Source organism: Rhinoderma darwinii, chromosome 13, assembly GCF_050947455.1.
Source record: "Rhinoderma darwinii isolate aRhiDar2 chromosome 13, aRhiDar2.hap1, whole genome shotgun sequence".
Taxonomy (NCBI): Eukaryota; Metazoa; Chordata; class Amphibia; order Anura; family Rhinodermatidae; genus Rhinoderma; species Rhinoderma darwinii.
The window spans coordinates 31,623,734-31,638,703 of NC_134699.1; the positions used below are offsets into that span (position 1 = coordinate 31,623,734).

A 14,970-nucleotide genomic window follows, 5' to 3' on the forward strand; every position below is an offset into this window, starting at 1 on the left:
TGTGCCCCTGGCCTTCAGAATGAGCCCACATGCGCTCCATCTTGCTACCTATTGACTCCATTGCATCTTTTAGTAGGTTGCATTTACAAAGGGTGTGTTAGGATGCATTACTGAACTTGATTTTCAATTTACATCAATTTTTTTGGGTTTATTAATGTTATTTGGAGAATCTGATTCAGTGTGAAACCACCGCCTTAACATTTGAGCGTGTATAAGATTCCTTGCATGTTCAGTTTATTTCCTCCTATTATGTTCTGGAAATTTCGTAAAAAACGTGGTCTTCCACAGTTCTTATATTGAATGATGAAGTCCCTTAGCTGCCTGCTATCATCCGATCATTTAACACAATAGAATTCAGAAGTTGCAGCATGACGTGGTCAAAAAAAATCACACTCCGGAAATAAACCTGAGCCGTTTACCCTATAGCAGTCTAAATTGCGTAAAATAAATCATTTTGTTTTTTTTCATGTCTTTCTCCTATTAATATAAATATCATATGTAATTATAAAAAAAAACACCTCAATGTATATGTTGGAGAAAAAAAAATATAAGCCGGAAAAGATCTTGTGTCTTACATTTACCCTGACACAGGCATTCCAGGGATCTGAACCTTGCTATTTTCAGCTGGTTTTCCCTCTGATGTATAGTTAGGCTCCGGAATTAGAATAGTGGTCAGCCAGTAAAAGGCAGGGAATTCCTGTGACACTGGAATTATGGTTTGTGTTCGACTCCATGTAGAAGATTGACATAACTGATGTTCTCTCTCAGGAAACAGTCAAAGTCTGTATAATGTAAAAAATGCATAGAATTAACTTTGACATTGTTTTTACTATACTTTTTTTCTAGTTAAATTCTGTACTTGTGTCATTTTCTTTCTTGCAGTCAGTGAAAACGTCATTCTTCCTTCTGACCCTCCAGATATCAGTGGTGTCATCCTGTTATTCATGACGTAACTGTTGTGTGGGGTCTTCCATGGGTTTAGAGAGCACACACATACATGGATTGTTAGTTTTTGAAAGTCTGTACGGTAAAGCCGGCCATAGACATAGCATGTAGCCCTAGCCTAAGCCTGCCCATAAATCTCAGTTGTCAGGAGATGCTCTGCTAGCCCTTACAGACATTGCAGTGTCCGTGATCAGCTGTGTGCATCTGCTTGGGCCTACATATGTAGTGTTACACAGTGGTCATGTAAGGGTATGTTCACATGTTACATAGTTGTAGAGTTGAAAAAAGACACCGGTCCATCAAGTCCAACTTATAATCCTACCGTGTTAATCCAGAAGAAGGCAAAAGCCCCCATGAGGTGGATGCCAATTTCCTCATTAGGGCAAAAATTCCTTCCAGACTCCAAATAGGACAATGAGAATAAATCCCGGGATCAACATACCATCTCCAGAATCTAGTACTCAAAAGTTGTAATATTATATTTTTCAAAAAAAGGCATCAAGGCCTTTCTTGAACTTGTTCAATGAAACGACCATCACAACATACTGTGATAGAGTTCCACGGTCTCACTGCTCTTACATCAAAATAGTAAATTGTTTACTGCGTTTTTGACACATTTTTAGATAGGGAACCCCTCGGACCATATGGCCTTATAGAGCATGATGGTCCCTGATGGTACAAACCCTTTTAAAGGGGTAGTCCAGTCAAAATAAATTGATAGTACGAGCAGGTAAGGAATGAAGGGGAAGCAGCGGCCCTTTCTAAACCTCTGATTGGTGGAGGTGCCGCTGGTCAGACCCCCACCGATCAGATTATTGATGGCCTATCTTTCTAATGACTGGACATCCTCTTTAAGGGCATATTTGATCAAGCAACTCATTTTGTCCAAAAACAGTGTTAACTGGTGAACAACGAAAACAATATATAATAGTATGCAAAAGCTTTGCTCATCAGTCTGTGTAAATCGCTGCATATTGCTCTTCCTGCACTTCTCTTTTGCTATAGAGTTGTGAAAAAAGGGGCGGCCGCAATGTTTTGTAGGATGCGTCTTAAGTTTTATTTTAAATATTTCCTCTTATTTATATAGCACCGACATATTCCGCAGCGCTGCTCACACATTGTAATGACTCACATTATCTCTCATCTCTTTAAGGCACATAGTCTAATTTCTCTATCTCCAGTACAAACTCTCTAGGGTTATTCTTCTAGGAAGCCTGAAACCTACACAAATATATAGAGATCGAACAAACTCCATGCAGATGTAGCTCTTGTGGTGGCCACCGAGACTCCATGCTGTGTCTGTCATAGTATAAGCTTGCTTAGCTCTGACACTCCTCTCCTTGGCTGTCGGTCATTCCAATGGTTTTGGGCAATAAATCGTCATAGTTGATCATTACTGATTTCCAAAACAACTGTTTGATTGTTGGCCATGTCCTCGCCAATCCAAACTGTGACCAAAAGCGCACACAAATCCTAATTTTTTTGTCACGCCGCTCACAGAAGAGCAGGTTTGTGTTTTCTTTCCAGTCACATTTGCATGATGTTTGACAGCTGCTTTTTACTTCCCTAAACCAGTTTGCAAGCAATGGAATATACGTTTTTACCTCAGTCTACACATTAGACAACATATTTTTTATCTGTACAATTGAAAAATAATCCTGTAAGTCATTGGAGGAGATTTATCAATACTTGTGAAAATGAAAAGTGGAGTAGTTGCCCATGGCAACCTATCAGATACCAGCTCTGATTTTTCAGAGGCCCTTTTGAAAATGAAACGGGCAATCTGATTGGTTTCCACTCTGCTTTTCCTTTGCTCTAGTTGTGATATATCTTCCCCCATTAAGTTTTGCTCTTCTGTCAAGTTGCTAAAAAAAATTCTACCTGAATTCTCGTTTCTTTGATAGCAGGATAACAACCAATATGGCCTCAATGACCTACATTATGAAATAAAGCCCCGTCCACAATCCGCCCAAGATCACCCCCCAAAATCCCCATAAATTTCCATTCTTGAAGCGAATTTGAATAAATTACACCCATTTTTATTGTCCAGTTCCACAAAAATCCAGGCTGTTGGCAAACATGCATTCAGAAATTTTGGAAAGCTGGCCGAAACTCTGTTGTGCATTATAATGGCCGCCATTTTGGTTGTTACTCACCTTTTCCAGGAACAATCTGTGCGACTTTTGTGTGTACTTCAGTCTAGTCTACTTAGGTAAACCAGTTTAATATTTGGGAATTAAATAGTTTGGTACCAGACTGGCCGCGCAGCATTGTTTTTAAATTTGAAATGTTTACGAACCAGCATCCCCATAATACTAATGGTTTAACAAAGTTAGCAATGTTTATTGGATACAGGCACTGTATTAAGTGGGTCAGGCGGAAAGTCATTCACCGTCCGCCAAAACAGGAATCCCATGACAGCCCAAAGCCTTCAGCGTCTTGACTAGGATTAGCTTCGAGATGGAAAAATGATTAGAGAAATTGCAGAATATTTATCTGTTTTTGTAGAGTTTTTAACAACACTTTCTTTGAATTTCCAAATGCAAAATTATATCAACCCGGCATTGTGTGCGCGCAGGCTGAAAAATCGTTTTTTGTTTTTTTTTCCCTTGTAAAGTCTACGCTGAAATGTAAAAATAGATTTATACAAGTATGTTGGGTCATTGAGAAATGTAATAAAATTAATATTTCAAGAAAGAAAAGTATTTGTTTTATTATAGTGTTAGGCTTAGCAGTCTGTTTTACCATCTTGGTTGTGCTTCAGTATTCTCATCAACAAATTGTTGTGTAGTTTGACATATAGTTTCATCGTATCATAGGCTCAGCCTGCTATTCTATCCCCCATGCTTTACTCTGCAGCTCTGTATGGTATAGGGTTAGATGTGAAGTTGATCCGGCCTAATTCTGTCTGAGTACATTACTGTAATCCATAACTCCCAGTGGGTGCATACTACTGAACACTTCTAGGTGATAATAGTTGTTGTATGACCTAAAAATTGTCTGAAAGAGAAAATAAATCCTACAACGATTAGCGGTTTGTGTGGGTAAGGCGAAATTCACACGAACGTGTGCGTTTTGCGCGCGCATAAAATGCAATGTTCTTTGCGCGTTGCAGTTCCGTGTGTCATAAGTGTTTGCTGCGTGGCTGCGTGATTTTCGCGCATATGCCATCCTTATGACAGGCGGTTTTGAGGTTTAGAACAAAAATGAAGGAGGCGGTTTTATTTTTCCCTTCATTTCTTGATCTACAGTGGCGCGAAACACGCGCAGCACACGGAAGTGCGTCCGTGTGCTGCGCGTGATTTTCACGCACCCATTGTCTTCAATGGGTGCGTGATGCGCGAAAAACGCTCAAGTATAGGACATGTCGTGAGTTTTACGCAGCGGACACATGCTGCGTGAACATCACGGACTGTCTGAACGGCCCCATAGAGTTACATAGGTCCGTGATTGTGGCGTGCACGTATCACGGACGTGTACTACGCTCATGTAAATAAGGCCTAAAGGTGATGTTGGCCCTACATAAATATGGCACCGAGAACTAACACAATTTTTTTTTCATTGCAGTTTGGCCAGCGTCCGTATTTACATTTAGTAGATCTGTCCATTATGTTATTTATGTTGATACGTCCTTGATCTGATCAGAGCGTATCAAGATTCATTGAAACACATCGCCCACACAGCAGCTCCATGTAGTTGGTCGCTAACAAGAAACCGCAAGATTTTAGATCAGGGTAAAGAATCTCTACATGACGCATTTGGTGGATCATGGCATCCCATTACTAATGCATGAAAACGCACAATGTTCCATCTGCAAAATGCGTTCCATTTCTGGATGCACAGGGAGGAGTGATGGAGACTTTGTTTTATCTCGCTGTATATGAGGAGTAAGGACTGTACATGTGCTGGAGAGGATCACTCTTTGAAGCAGCCATTGTTTACATGCAGTTTGAAGTGACGGTAAACACCAGACATTGTCATGGGAACCCGCTGACTATCACTGCAGACTTTGCACTGATTAAGTAAACATTAATGTAAAAGAAGGGTGGAGCGCGACACCCAGCAGTCACATCCGTACATTTTCATGGAGCTGGCATGCTGTCCTATGCATAAAGACTTTCATTGCTTGATAGAAGCCATTTGTAAAGGTTGCCTAACTTTTCACCCATACATAATTCACACAATCTGTAAACTTTCATACAATTTGTCGTGCAGCAGGAATTTATTTCAAATAAAGTATGACCAGTCACCATATACCCCTGACCTAAATTTACCTGGTCATTTTTTGTGCTACTTAAAGGGGTTATATCTGGTTACAAAAACCCAATTTAAAATAAAGGCGTATCCAAGATTAATATCCACAGGATTGGGGATAAATGTGTGATAGCTGGGGGCCCCACCGCTGGGATGCCACCGATTGCTAGAACAGGGGTGGTCCCCGCAATGGGGAGAACATTGAATGGAGCACCGTATGAGTGTGTGCTGCTGCTCCATTCAAAGTCTTTGGGACTGACGGAGGGTGCTCAGATGTTTCCATCAGTCCTGTAGACATTGAATGGAGCGACAGGGCGCATGCTTGTCCTCCGCTCCATCCAAGCTTCTTTTCACGGTCGGTGGTCTCAGTGAGGAGAAACAGGGGTTCGGGACCTCTGTTATTGTGATTGGTGGGGTAGACAATTATCATTTATCCTGTGGAAATACCCCTTTAAGTGCTCTGAGGGCACTCCTAATACTAGTGGAGAGCAGCTACAAAGAGTGTCTTTCTTGGAGACCCATCACTTTCATGCATTACAAGGGCACCCTATTTATTTAAATGGCCACTATGTAATGCATCTTTTCTGTGGTAGTGCAGCAGGTAAAAATTGGCCACTTGCTACCGGGTTCCCCGACAGGTTACAGGTAATCGTTGGGGGCAGTGTTACCAGCTTACTTGCGTGGTTTATAATGTTTTTCCGTGGACCGCAGTCTGTGTATGGCACACATTAGTGCCAGTATATCATCAGTCAGATAAAGAATACGCCTCGTGTTCAGTATAGGCATTAAGGGTTGATTTGAATATGATCTTTGGCAGATATGACTAAATTCTGATGTATAAAGGATCTTGAGTGAATGAAGGGGAATTACCCGTATGTTTTGGGTTTTACAGAAACCTTTGTCATTTTTGACCGACAAAAGTAGAGGGGTTTTGTTTAAAAACAAAATATAAAAACTAAACCACACAAAATAGTGGACTGGCCTGTTGTCTCTTTTCTTGTGCTAGGTCCGAATCAAAACTTTTTTTTTTCCTGTAAGTAAATATGCAACACACAAATACAATATTAATAATATATAATATTGAATATTTTTATTTTGAAGTAGTTGGTAGATTTCTTCCGACTCCACCATAAACTGACTCGGACTCTACAGCTTTGGTATTTTTTTGATATTTGTGAGTATCTGGCAGTACCATGGTAACACAATGTTGTGACCGATCAAATCAGCCGCAGTGACATATCCTTCCAGGCTCAGGCCCAGAAAAAGACCAGATACATTTTCTTTGTCAGGAGCCGTCCCTGTAAATTATATCATTGCTGTTAGGACATACTTTTTGCAGGACGGGGTTCTTGCTTTTGTCTCCGAACTAGAAATTGCTTTCATATTTCACAGTATGAATGTCCTAGCATTATATGGGGTGACGGCTCAAGTCAGTTTGTGTATACTTCATGTATATTCTTCTGTGGGTGCAAATATTTATTTGTAAGTAATCTCTGCGCCAGTTTTGGGAAATACCCCAAATTTTTTTTAAGGCAATGTAAATCTTTTAACACTTTTTTTTTTTTTTCATTGAAATAGTTACTTTTTTTTTTTCCCAATTCAAAGTTTTATTGGTTTTAATACAAACCGTTACAAAAACATACAGAAAAATTGTGTCCTCATAATAAAGGAACATGAAAAATAGGGCGCAGCCCAAACAATAGGGTAAACATCACAACCCATGAAGGGCACACACCACAACAGCCATCCGGGCATCATAACGGGAAGGAGTAATACTGAAAAGGAAGTGGTGAGCAAAGCAAAACAGGGTGCGATAAGTCATCTTCCCGTACTTGAAACGCTCTGGCCATAGCATGTGAGCATCAGCACAGGAAGCAAATCACCCCTCACAATAGACACAAGAAAGGGAAAAACAAACAAAATAGAAGACAGACAAGGTAGGGAAGAAACCGGGGTAGTTCGCGGTGAGCCTGGACTCCAGCTCCGGATAACCATGGATACGTAAAAGCAAGAAAAGGCAGCCATACACTTAATAAACACCTGAGTGAGCCAAGCAGGCCAGCAATCCCCTCCACCCTCGCATGCAATCTCCTCACAGACAAAATCTCGTGGGGAGGTAGGGGCACCGGGCCTCAGGCCACTACAGTGCGGTAGGTGGGAGAGGAGAGAAAGGAAAGCCATGGAAACCACGTATCTATATATCGTGCAGAGGCAGCCGGGGACTGAGCCAGGAAGTGTTCCATACGTTGTATCAAGGCAACCTCCTGAAACCAATCATCCAAGAGTGGTGGAGCCGCCGCCTTCCACTTGCGGGGAATAACTGATTTAGCAGCCTGAAGGAGGTGCCTAATTAGGGAGCGTTACGCTCTTTTTTAAACAACTCTCTGTAATTTATTTTTTTTTTATTTAAAAAAAAAAGTTTTACTTTTTGAGATGCAGCTCAAGACAAAGATCCTGAATAAAAGAAATTTGTTGCAAAGTCGGTGAGTGGCTCGATATTTTCTATCTTTGGATTCATGAATTAAATAATTGCGCCCAAAAAGCCATACCTTCGATATGGAAACCAGGCTAAGTGACTCAACTATGCACGAAAACATAGGAACCTGGGGTGCAGGAAAATAGCAGCGGGTGCTCTGGAGTAATGAGTCAAATTTTTTATAGTTGGCTGAACAGAAGGCAGTTGTTCACCGAAGGGCTGTAGAGCGGTACAATTGTGAGGGTCTGCGGGCAACAGTGAAGCATGATGGAGGTTCCAAGCAAGTTTGGGGCTGTATTTCAGCAAATGGAGTTGGGGATTTGGTCAAGATTAATGGTGTCCTCAATCCTGAGAAACACAGACAGATACTTATCCATCGTGCAATACCATCAGGGAGGTGTCTGGTTGGCTCCAAATGTATTCTGCAGCAGGACAACGACCCCAAACATGCAGCCAATGTCATTAACCCTTTAGTGACCAGCCTATTTTAGGCCTTCATGACCAAGCTCTTTTTACAGTTTTCCATCGTCGCATTCAAAGAGCTATAACTTTATTATTTTTGCATCGACATAGCTGTAGCAGGTCTTATTTTTTGCGGGACAAGCTGTATTTTTTTATTAGCACTGTTTTGGGGTACATATAATTTATTGATTAACTTTTTGGGGGGGATAATAGAAAAAAAAACTTTCAGCACTCTTTTATTGCGTCCTAAATTTCTGCGGTTTACCGTGTGGTATAAATAACACAATAACTTTATTCAGCGGGTTGTTACGATTGCAAGATACCAAATTTATATAGATTTTATATGTTTTACTACTTTTACACAGTAAAAACACTTTTTCAAAATTATTTGTTTTTGTGTCTCCATAATTGAAGAAATTCTTGAAGAAACCACGGCACTCGGAACCAAAGGTGCTCAGATAGGGTTCATATCCGTCAGATCTAATAGAAGATCCGGCACTCAACAACTCTTTCTTGAATCAAAAGTATTTTATTGGCAATCCAAAGACATAAAGGTGAAGTTTCGGTCAAAACAATAACAAATCACAAAAAAATGACCTTTCTCGGATTGCGTTTGTATAAAAGAGAACTGCGCTAACTGCAACATCCGCCGCCAGAAGTGAATCAAATACTTTTGATTCAAGAAAGAGTTCTGTGCCAGATCTATATTTGAAGAGCCATAGCTTTATTTTTTATTTTTCTCCTGACGCAGTTGTAGGAGGGCCTTTTTTTTGCAGGACTACTTGTGGTTTTTATTGGTACCATTTTGGAGTACATGCGACTTTTTGATCACCTGCTAGGCCTCTGGCATGGCCTAGCAGGCATTAACTAGAAGCAGACCTGGGGGCCTTTATTAGGCCCCCGGCTGCCATAGAAGACACTGGCACCCTGCGATCTTACGCAGGGTACCGGTGGGGTGAGAGTGGGAGCTCCCTCCTTCTCCAATATCACTCCGATGCGGTGCTTGCTATTGAGCGCCTGAGGGGTTAAACGGGTGAGATCGATACTTATATCGATCTTGCCCGTTCAAGCAGGTATTCTCCCAGCCCTCCGCTACTTCTGGTAGCTGAGAGCAGGAAAACTGCTCCTGGCGCTGTTTATTCTGATGCAGCGTTGTAAAAAGGCTACTACATCAGAATAAAGCCCGTTAGTGGCTTCTGTAAAAATACCAATGGGCGGTCACTAACTGGTTAAGAACTATCTTCAGCGTAAAGGAGAGCAAGTAGCCCTGGAGGGGATGATATGGCCTCCACAGAGCCCTGATCTCAGCATCGAGTCTGTCTGGGATAACCTGAAGAGACAGAAGGATTTGAAGAAGTTTACATCCTCCGAAGATCTGTGGCTAGTTCTCCCTGGCGAGTTCCTTCAAAAACTGTGTTCAAGTGTACCTAGAAGAATTGATTCTGTTTTGAAGGCAAAGGGTGGTCACACCAAATGATATTTTTTATCAGAAATCTAAAATAAAAATCAATAACAATTCTATTTTTGAAACTATTCTTGCTTTGCAGCATTTTTCCCCAACAGCCTAAAACTGTTGCGCGGTGATATGTGTGTCAACTGGGCATTACCGTACCCCTTGTCAATAGGTTGTGTCCTTACACATTCTGACTCTGTCAGCACTGATTAAATATTGGAAGTAGAATCGTAACACCCAGTTGTCAATTTATTCATACGTTTCTAGGAGGAAGAAGTAAGGCACAACCCTGAATTCTAAGAAAAGGTGCACCAGAATTGCGTTTTTATGGGTTTACTAAAACAGACAAGTCAGGACAGCTGACGGCTCCTCTTAGGCTGCCCTCTTTTGACGAGTTGTTAGAAAAATGCTCTTCAGCTGTTCCCAGCTGTGAACGGAGTTTCTTTTGGCCCAACAATTGAAATAATTGGCCACCCTTAGGCTGGGTTCTCACGTCGCGGTTTAAATGCGTTTTTTATCACGTCGTTAAAACCGAGCCTCACCACGTCCCCAATAAGAACATCATTTGTAAAATAATATTTTTTTTGTAAAATAAACAACAAAGTGAAGCCCCCCAGCTGCAAGTGAGCTGTTTTAGATTCATTTGTTTGTTGCTAGACTTAAAAGTAGTTTCCCCATATTCATTATTTATCACCTATCCACAGGATAGGTGATAAATATCTCACCTGTGGGGGTACGACCGATGGGACCCCTACCAATCAGGAGAACGTGCTTACTTTTGCATTCCTGGGAGCCCCATAGGAATGGTGCGGTACCCTGCGTGCTCGGCCACCGCACCATTCATTTCTATGGGGCTGCTGAAGATAGTAGGGACTGTTGTGGGTTAATTTGGTACACTGGTGGTCAAACCTTATCTTATAGGAGTTGTCGCTCTGCTTTTCTAGACTATACCATGTTACAGATTCCAGCTAAATATGTCTGAACATAAAATCTATCTGTATTATAGATACCATTTTGCAGCGCTGTCATTTTAACTAGGTGGCTCTGAGCCAGTTATATTTTTTCTGTTGTGTCTCTGGAAAATTAAGCAATGTCCATTTCCTTGCCAGCAAGTTTCATCTTGGCCCGATTTTGCTTCCTTGGCCCAATACATGCGTTCAGTCTGCTTTATGATTTCTTGCGCTAACTAACTTCTGTCTTTTTTATGTGTATTTTCAGAACTACAACCATTGTAACTGGATCATTTTTGGATGCTTTTCAGAAAATTGCAGATATGGCTATAAATACCAGAGGTAAATAATTTTGCTTTATTATTTCCAAGCAGATAATGTGTTTCTGTAAGTCTTGTGGTATTTAATTATAAATAAATAAGGCGATGCAGGTTGGGAACTTTAGATGCAGGCGGTGGTGCAGCTGTAGCACCCAAACCAATGCATAGTTGCACAAAAATGGGTAATTGTGTAACAGTCTTACAGTAGCGCCAGAAGAAGTGAATGGCGTCTCAAGGTGTAAAAAAGTTTCACACTCTAATTGCAGGAAGTCCACACTTGATTTGGCTCTTAGAGCATCCTGAAAAAAATCTTACTTTGCTGTCCCCCGATGGTGGCCTTTTTGTAGAGGGTTAATTTGCAAGAAACTATTGTGTAATAAAAGTTAGTGTTGTCCAAAAGTATACAAAAAAAACAGCAGCCGATGTTCTAAAAAAACAAACAAATCCCAAAACAATCAGTACTTACCTCTTCAATCCTGCGCTGATACAGAGCAGATGCTCTGCCAGTCCCCATGACAGCACAGTGGTAATGCACGGCGTGCAGCTTCGGCAGAGGATCGGCATGTAGAAATCCAATTTGCTGAATTCCCCCCCCCCCCTCCCACTCTTGCTGTTGGAGGGAGAGACGGGAGACCCCATGCACATTAGTTAGACTTTTATCTTATGTGCATGTGCAGCCTAAAGCAACCCTCTGGTTCCACCCAAAAAATTGGCTTTACATTGGGAATGTAGAGTCAACTTACCTGCTGCCCCACTCCCGAATGATCTAACCTCCATTCCTGCTTTCCGGTCCGCTGTTTTCCACTTTACAGAATGGTGCTCTTAGACTTCGCTATGGAGAGCTTTGTTGAAAGTCTGGGATATGACCCCACACCTTTCACTGCTATCTGATGGACCAGTTCTGATGACGTCGGCGGTGCTGGGGCCGTCATCAGCGCCGGCCCACCGGAGACTAGTCCATTGGAGGCCCAAACATTCTGGAGCGGGGCAACAGGTAGGTTGACAATCACCACTGTTTAAGTCAAATATTTTTGGGGGACTGGAGGGTCGTTTTAAGTGAGAGCGGGTTTAATACTATGGTAAAGCATACAACGTCTTAAACACTTTTTAAAATGTATGTGCAGTAAGAAGTCCTAGTCTCAAGGCTACCACTGATAATGTCCTCTGACTCTCTCGGTGCTGTGATTACCTGGGCCATCTTCCGTATAAGATGCTATTAAGTCTGTCCCTTGGTTCTCATCTTCATTATTTATTATTACTCATTTAATATGAATCTTGCTTGTGAGTTAACACCGTGACCTTGATTAAAGATATCTAGAGCGCACCTCCAGGTAACATGAATTATATTCTTGGACTGTATCGGTGCTTTGTGCATTAAGAACCCAGAGGCTTCATCAGTCCTTTTGGATCTTCACAAAAAGTCTTAAGTTAGAAGAAAGGAGTCGCTGACGTTTAGACTTTACCGTGTCATACCTCCACTTGCAGAAAACCGGTCATATACTCATCCATGAATGTGTGGGATGTGCATGGGTCCCTACAGTCCTATTCCATGTCCTTGAATCAGCACATGTAAATATTCTTCATGTGTCACTGTTGGTTTATAACAGACGGTATGATTTAACTCATTTGGAGATATTTGCACTTATTGGGAATGGTTTTCCCTGTATTAATGACTAGTATCTTGGTAGGAAAACATCAGCTCACTGGGCAACAGCAAATTCTAGTGTTTATGGCCAGCTTTACCCATTTACCCACTAAAAACATGCAGCAAGTTGCCAGGGAGCCAGTGCAAACTATTTTGTCAAGTAACGTTTGAATGTTTTATCTAAGCGGATTCATGAAGATGACACATTACTACAGCACAGCAGGATGTGGTGTAGCCCGGTGAGCGGCATTGCCCAGTGTGATTCCTTAGTAATAGCAGTGTTTTCATAATATTGCATGGTTGCTTTGGTTACTTTGTGTGGGCACATGCCACCAAAAAATCTGAGTTGTGGTTTAGAATATTTTCGATGAATACTTGTCATAGACGTCACACTTCAATATAGCAATGAAGTTTCTTTCTGATGTTTAATCATACGATTTCTTACTATAAGTTCAGCATTGTGAAGCCATCTTGTCAGGTTTTTTTGAAAATCTTAAAATTTGTGCCAGATCTGTAAAATAATTCTTCCTATTTCCTAATAGTCTTTTTTTGTGCTATTCTTTGACTTTAGTAACAAAAGATATATAAATTTTTGGTAGACTCACATCATAAATGTTTTTAGCGCCTCATAGACACCGATAAATGTTATCCCGGGTGTGAAAATGTATTTCTTAGTGGCAGCAAATTAAATAAAACAAAAAAGCAATACTTACCTATCCTTGCCCCCGGCGATCCAGCACTGTCGCTACGGTGACAGTGCCAGTGCTTGTTTACGTGCATGTAGCATGTGACTGCTGCAGCCAATCAGAGGGCTTTATGCCAGAAATACAATTAGCCACCCGAGAGCCTCTAATTGGCTGCAGCAGTTACATACATGTATACAAGCATCGGGGGTGCCACTGGAGCGACAGTGCTGGATTGCCAGGGGCAAGGATAGGTAAGTATTGGTTTTTTGTTTCATTTGCGGACCCTAAGAAAAAAATGTCACTTCCTGGATAACCCCTTCAATAAGCTTCTATTTTGCTGCTTCCAGAATCAGTGTTTTGAGGGGTGTATTGTGTCTGGTATCCAACTGAAAAGGATCTTTGTGTGGAGCCCTGCTCTCAACCAATCAAACTTGTTTAGAAAACTCAGCGTTACTGATTATTAAAAAACAGCAGCTCACAGATGGTGCTCGCCCAAATGACCTTTTAGTGTACGGCCACACGGAGCGGCGCCGACCTGGCCTCGACACTGCCAACAACCGCGCCGGCACGATGTCCGCGCGCTGTTGCGGATTAAAACATCACTTTACCTGTGAAATCCTGCGGACATTAATAAATACACCCTTTGTGTCCGCCCGATTTTGCAGGTTACGGGCTGTTTTACCCGTAACAACGCACAGACATTAACAGGGACAGTGCCGCCCCGTGTGGCCTTACCCTTATGCTATATGCCAAGGACCGTGTATATCTCATTAGCCTACTTAGTGCAATAAATTCACGTCAGGGTGGCCTGAAATATGCAGCAAAATCTGAGGAAAAAAATCTGCAGCATTGCATGCTGCACATTTATTCTGCGGTGTGTATATTTTCATTTGTGTGGGTTCAATTAATCCACGTCCCTGTTCAGACAGTACAGATTTGCTGCAGTTTTTGCTTGTATTTTTCAAGCCAAAACCAGGAACGGAACCTAGCCAGAAGAAATATATTAAGGAAGACCTTATAGGTCTGTTGTTCTGTATCTAATTCTGGTTTAGGCTTTAAAAACGCATGCAAACTCTGCAACGAACCTGCATTGTGTGAACAAGGCCTAAGACTGATGTTTGTCATCACATAGTGCAAGTAAACGTCCAGGGGGTTGAATATCCAGACCCTGGACTTTTACCCACAACAGGAGAAGAAGCACAAAAGTCAGGGCCGGTCATCCTTCGTTAATAAGTTAGGTTTACCCTTCTAGGACAGATTTGTTTTATTAACCATTTCATGTTCCTAGTTGTGTTTTTGTTTTCGTGGCTCCTGACGTCTTCTACGTGACCAGAGCTAAAGTTTCCCCTTAGTTAGAATGTAATATATCCTACAGAGCCGACCAGTAATGTGACGTTTTATAAATAAGCTAGAATAATGTTATACGGGAAATCTAGTACATAGATTAGTCTGCCAGTGATCGCCACGTTACCGCTTAATTCATGACATGTTGGAGAGTAATGTATCACTACTGGTTTTCATCTAGTGGTTTTTTTATATTTTACTCCCGTCAGAAAATAGCTGAGGAGACTTTTCAAGAACCATGTGTTTAGGGTAAAGGCAGATTACGCAACAAGACTTCTCGCATCTGCACTTTCACCAGTTCCAGTGTCTCGTGACTGAGCGATACTTTTACCTGTTACTTAAATCACTGGTCCTCCTGTATAAAAACTTTTAAAAAAAAATGACCTATAGCAGCCTTTTATTTAGACAAATGACAGCAGGATCTGGTTGCTATCC

The 14,970-nt window shown here is 41.4% G+C and overlaps 1 protein-coding gene across 3 annotated transcripts in view; it reads left to right on the forward strand.

Moving 5' to 3' along the window:
- The window catches only part of LOC142666153 (protein MTSS 1-like), a 114,052-nt gene that overhangs the window by 39,854 nt on the left and 59,228 nt on the right, over window positions 1–14,970 (forward strand). For 2 of the 3 annotated variants that reach the window (XM_075846109.1, XM_075846110.1), the window contains exon 3: window positions 10,809–10,882. In XM_075846109.1, coding sequence (XP_075702224.1) covers window positions 10,809–10,882 — 74 coding nt within the window. Of the gene's footprint in view, window positions 1–10,808; window positions 10,883–11,382; window positions 11,855–14,970 lie in introns of those variants that run through there. The other variant, XM_075846111.1, reaches the window with a different exon arrangement.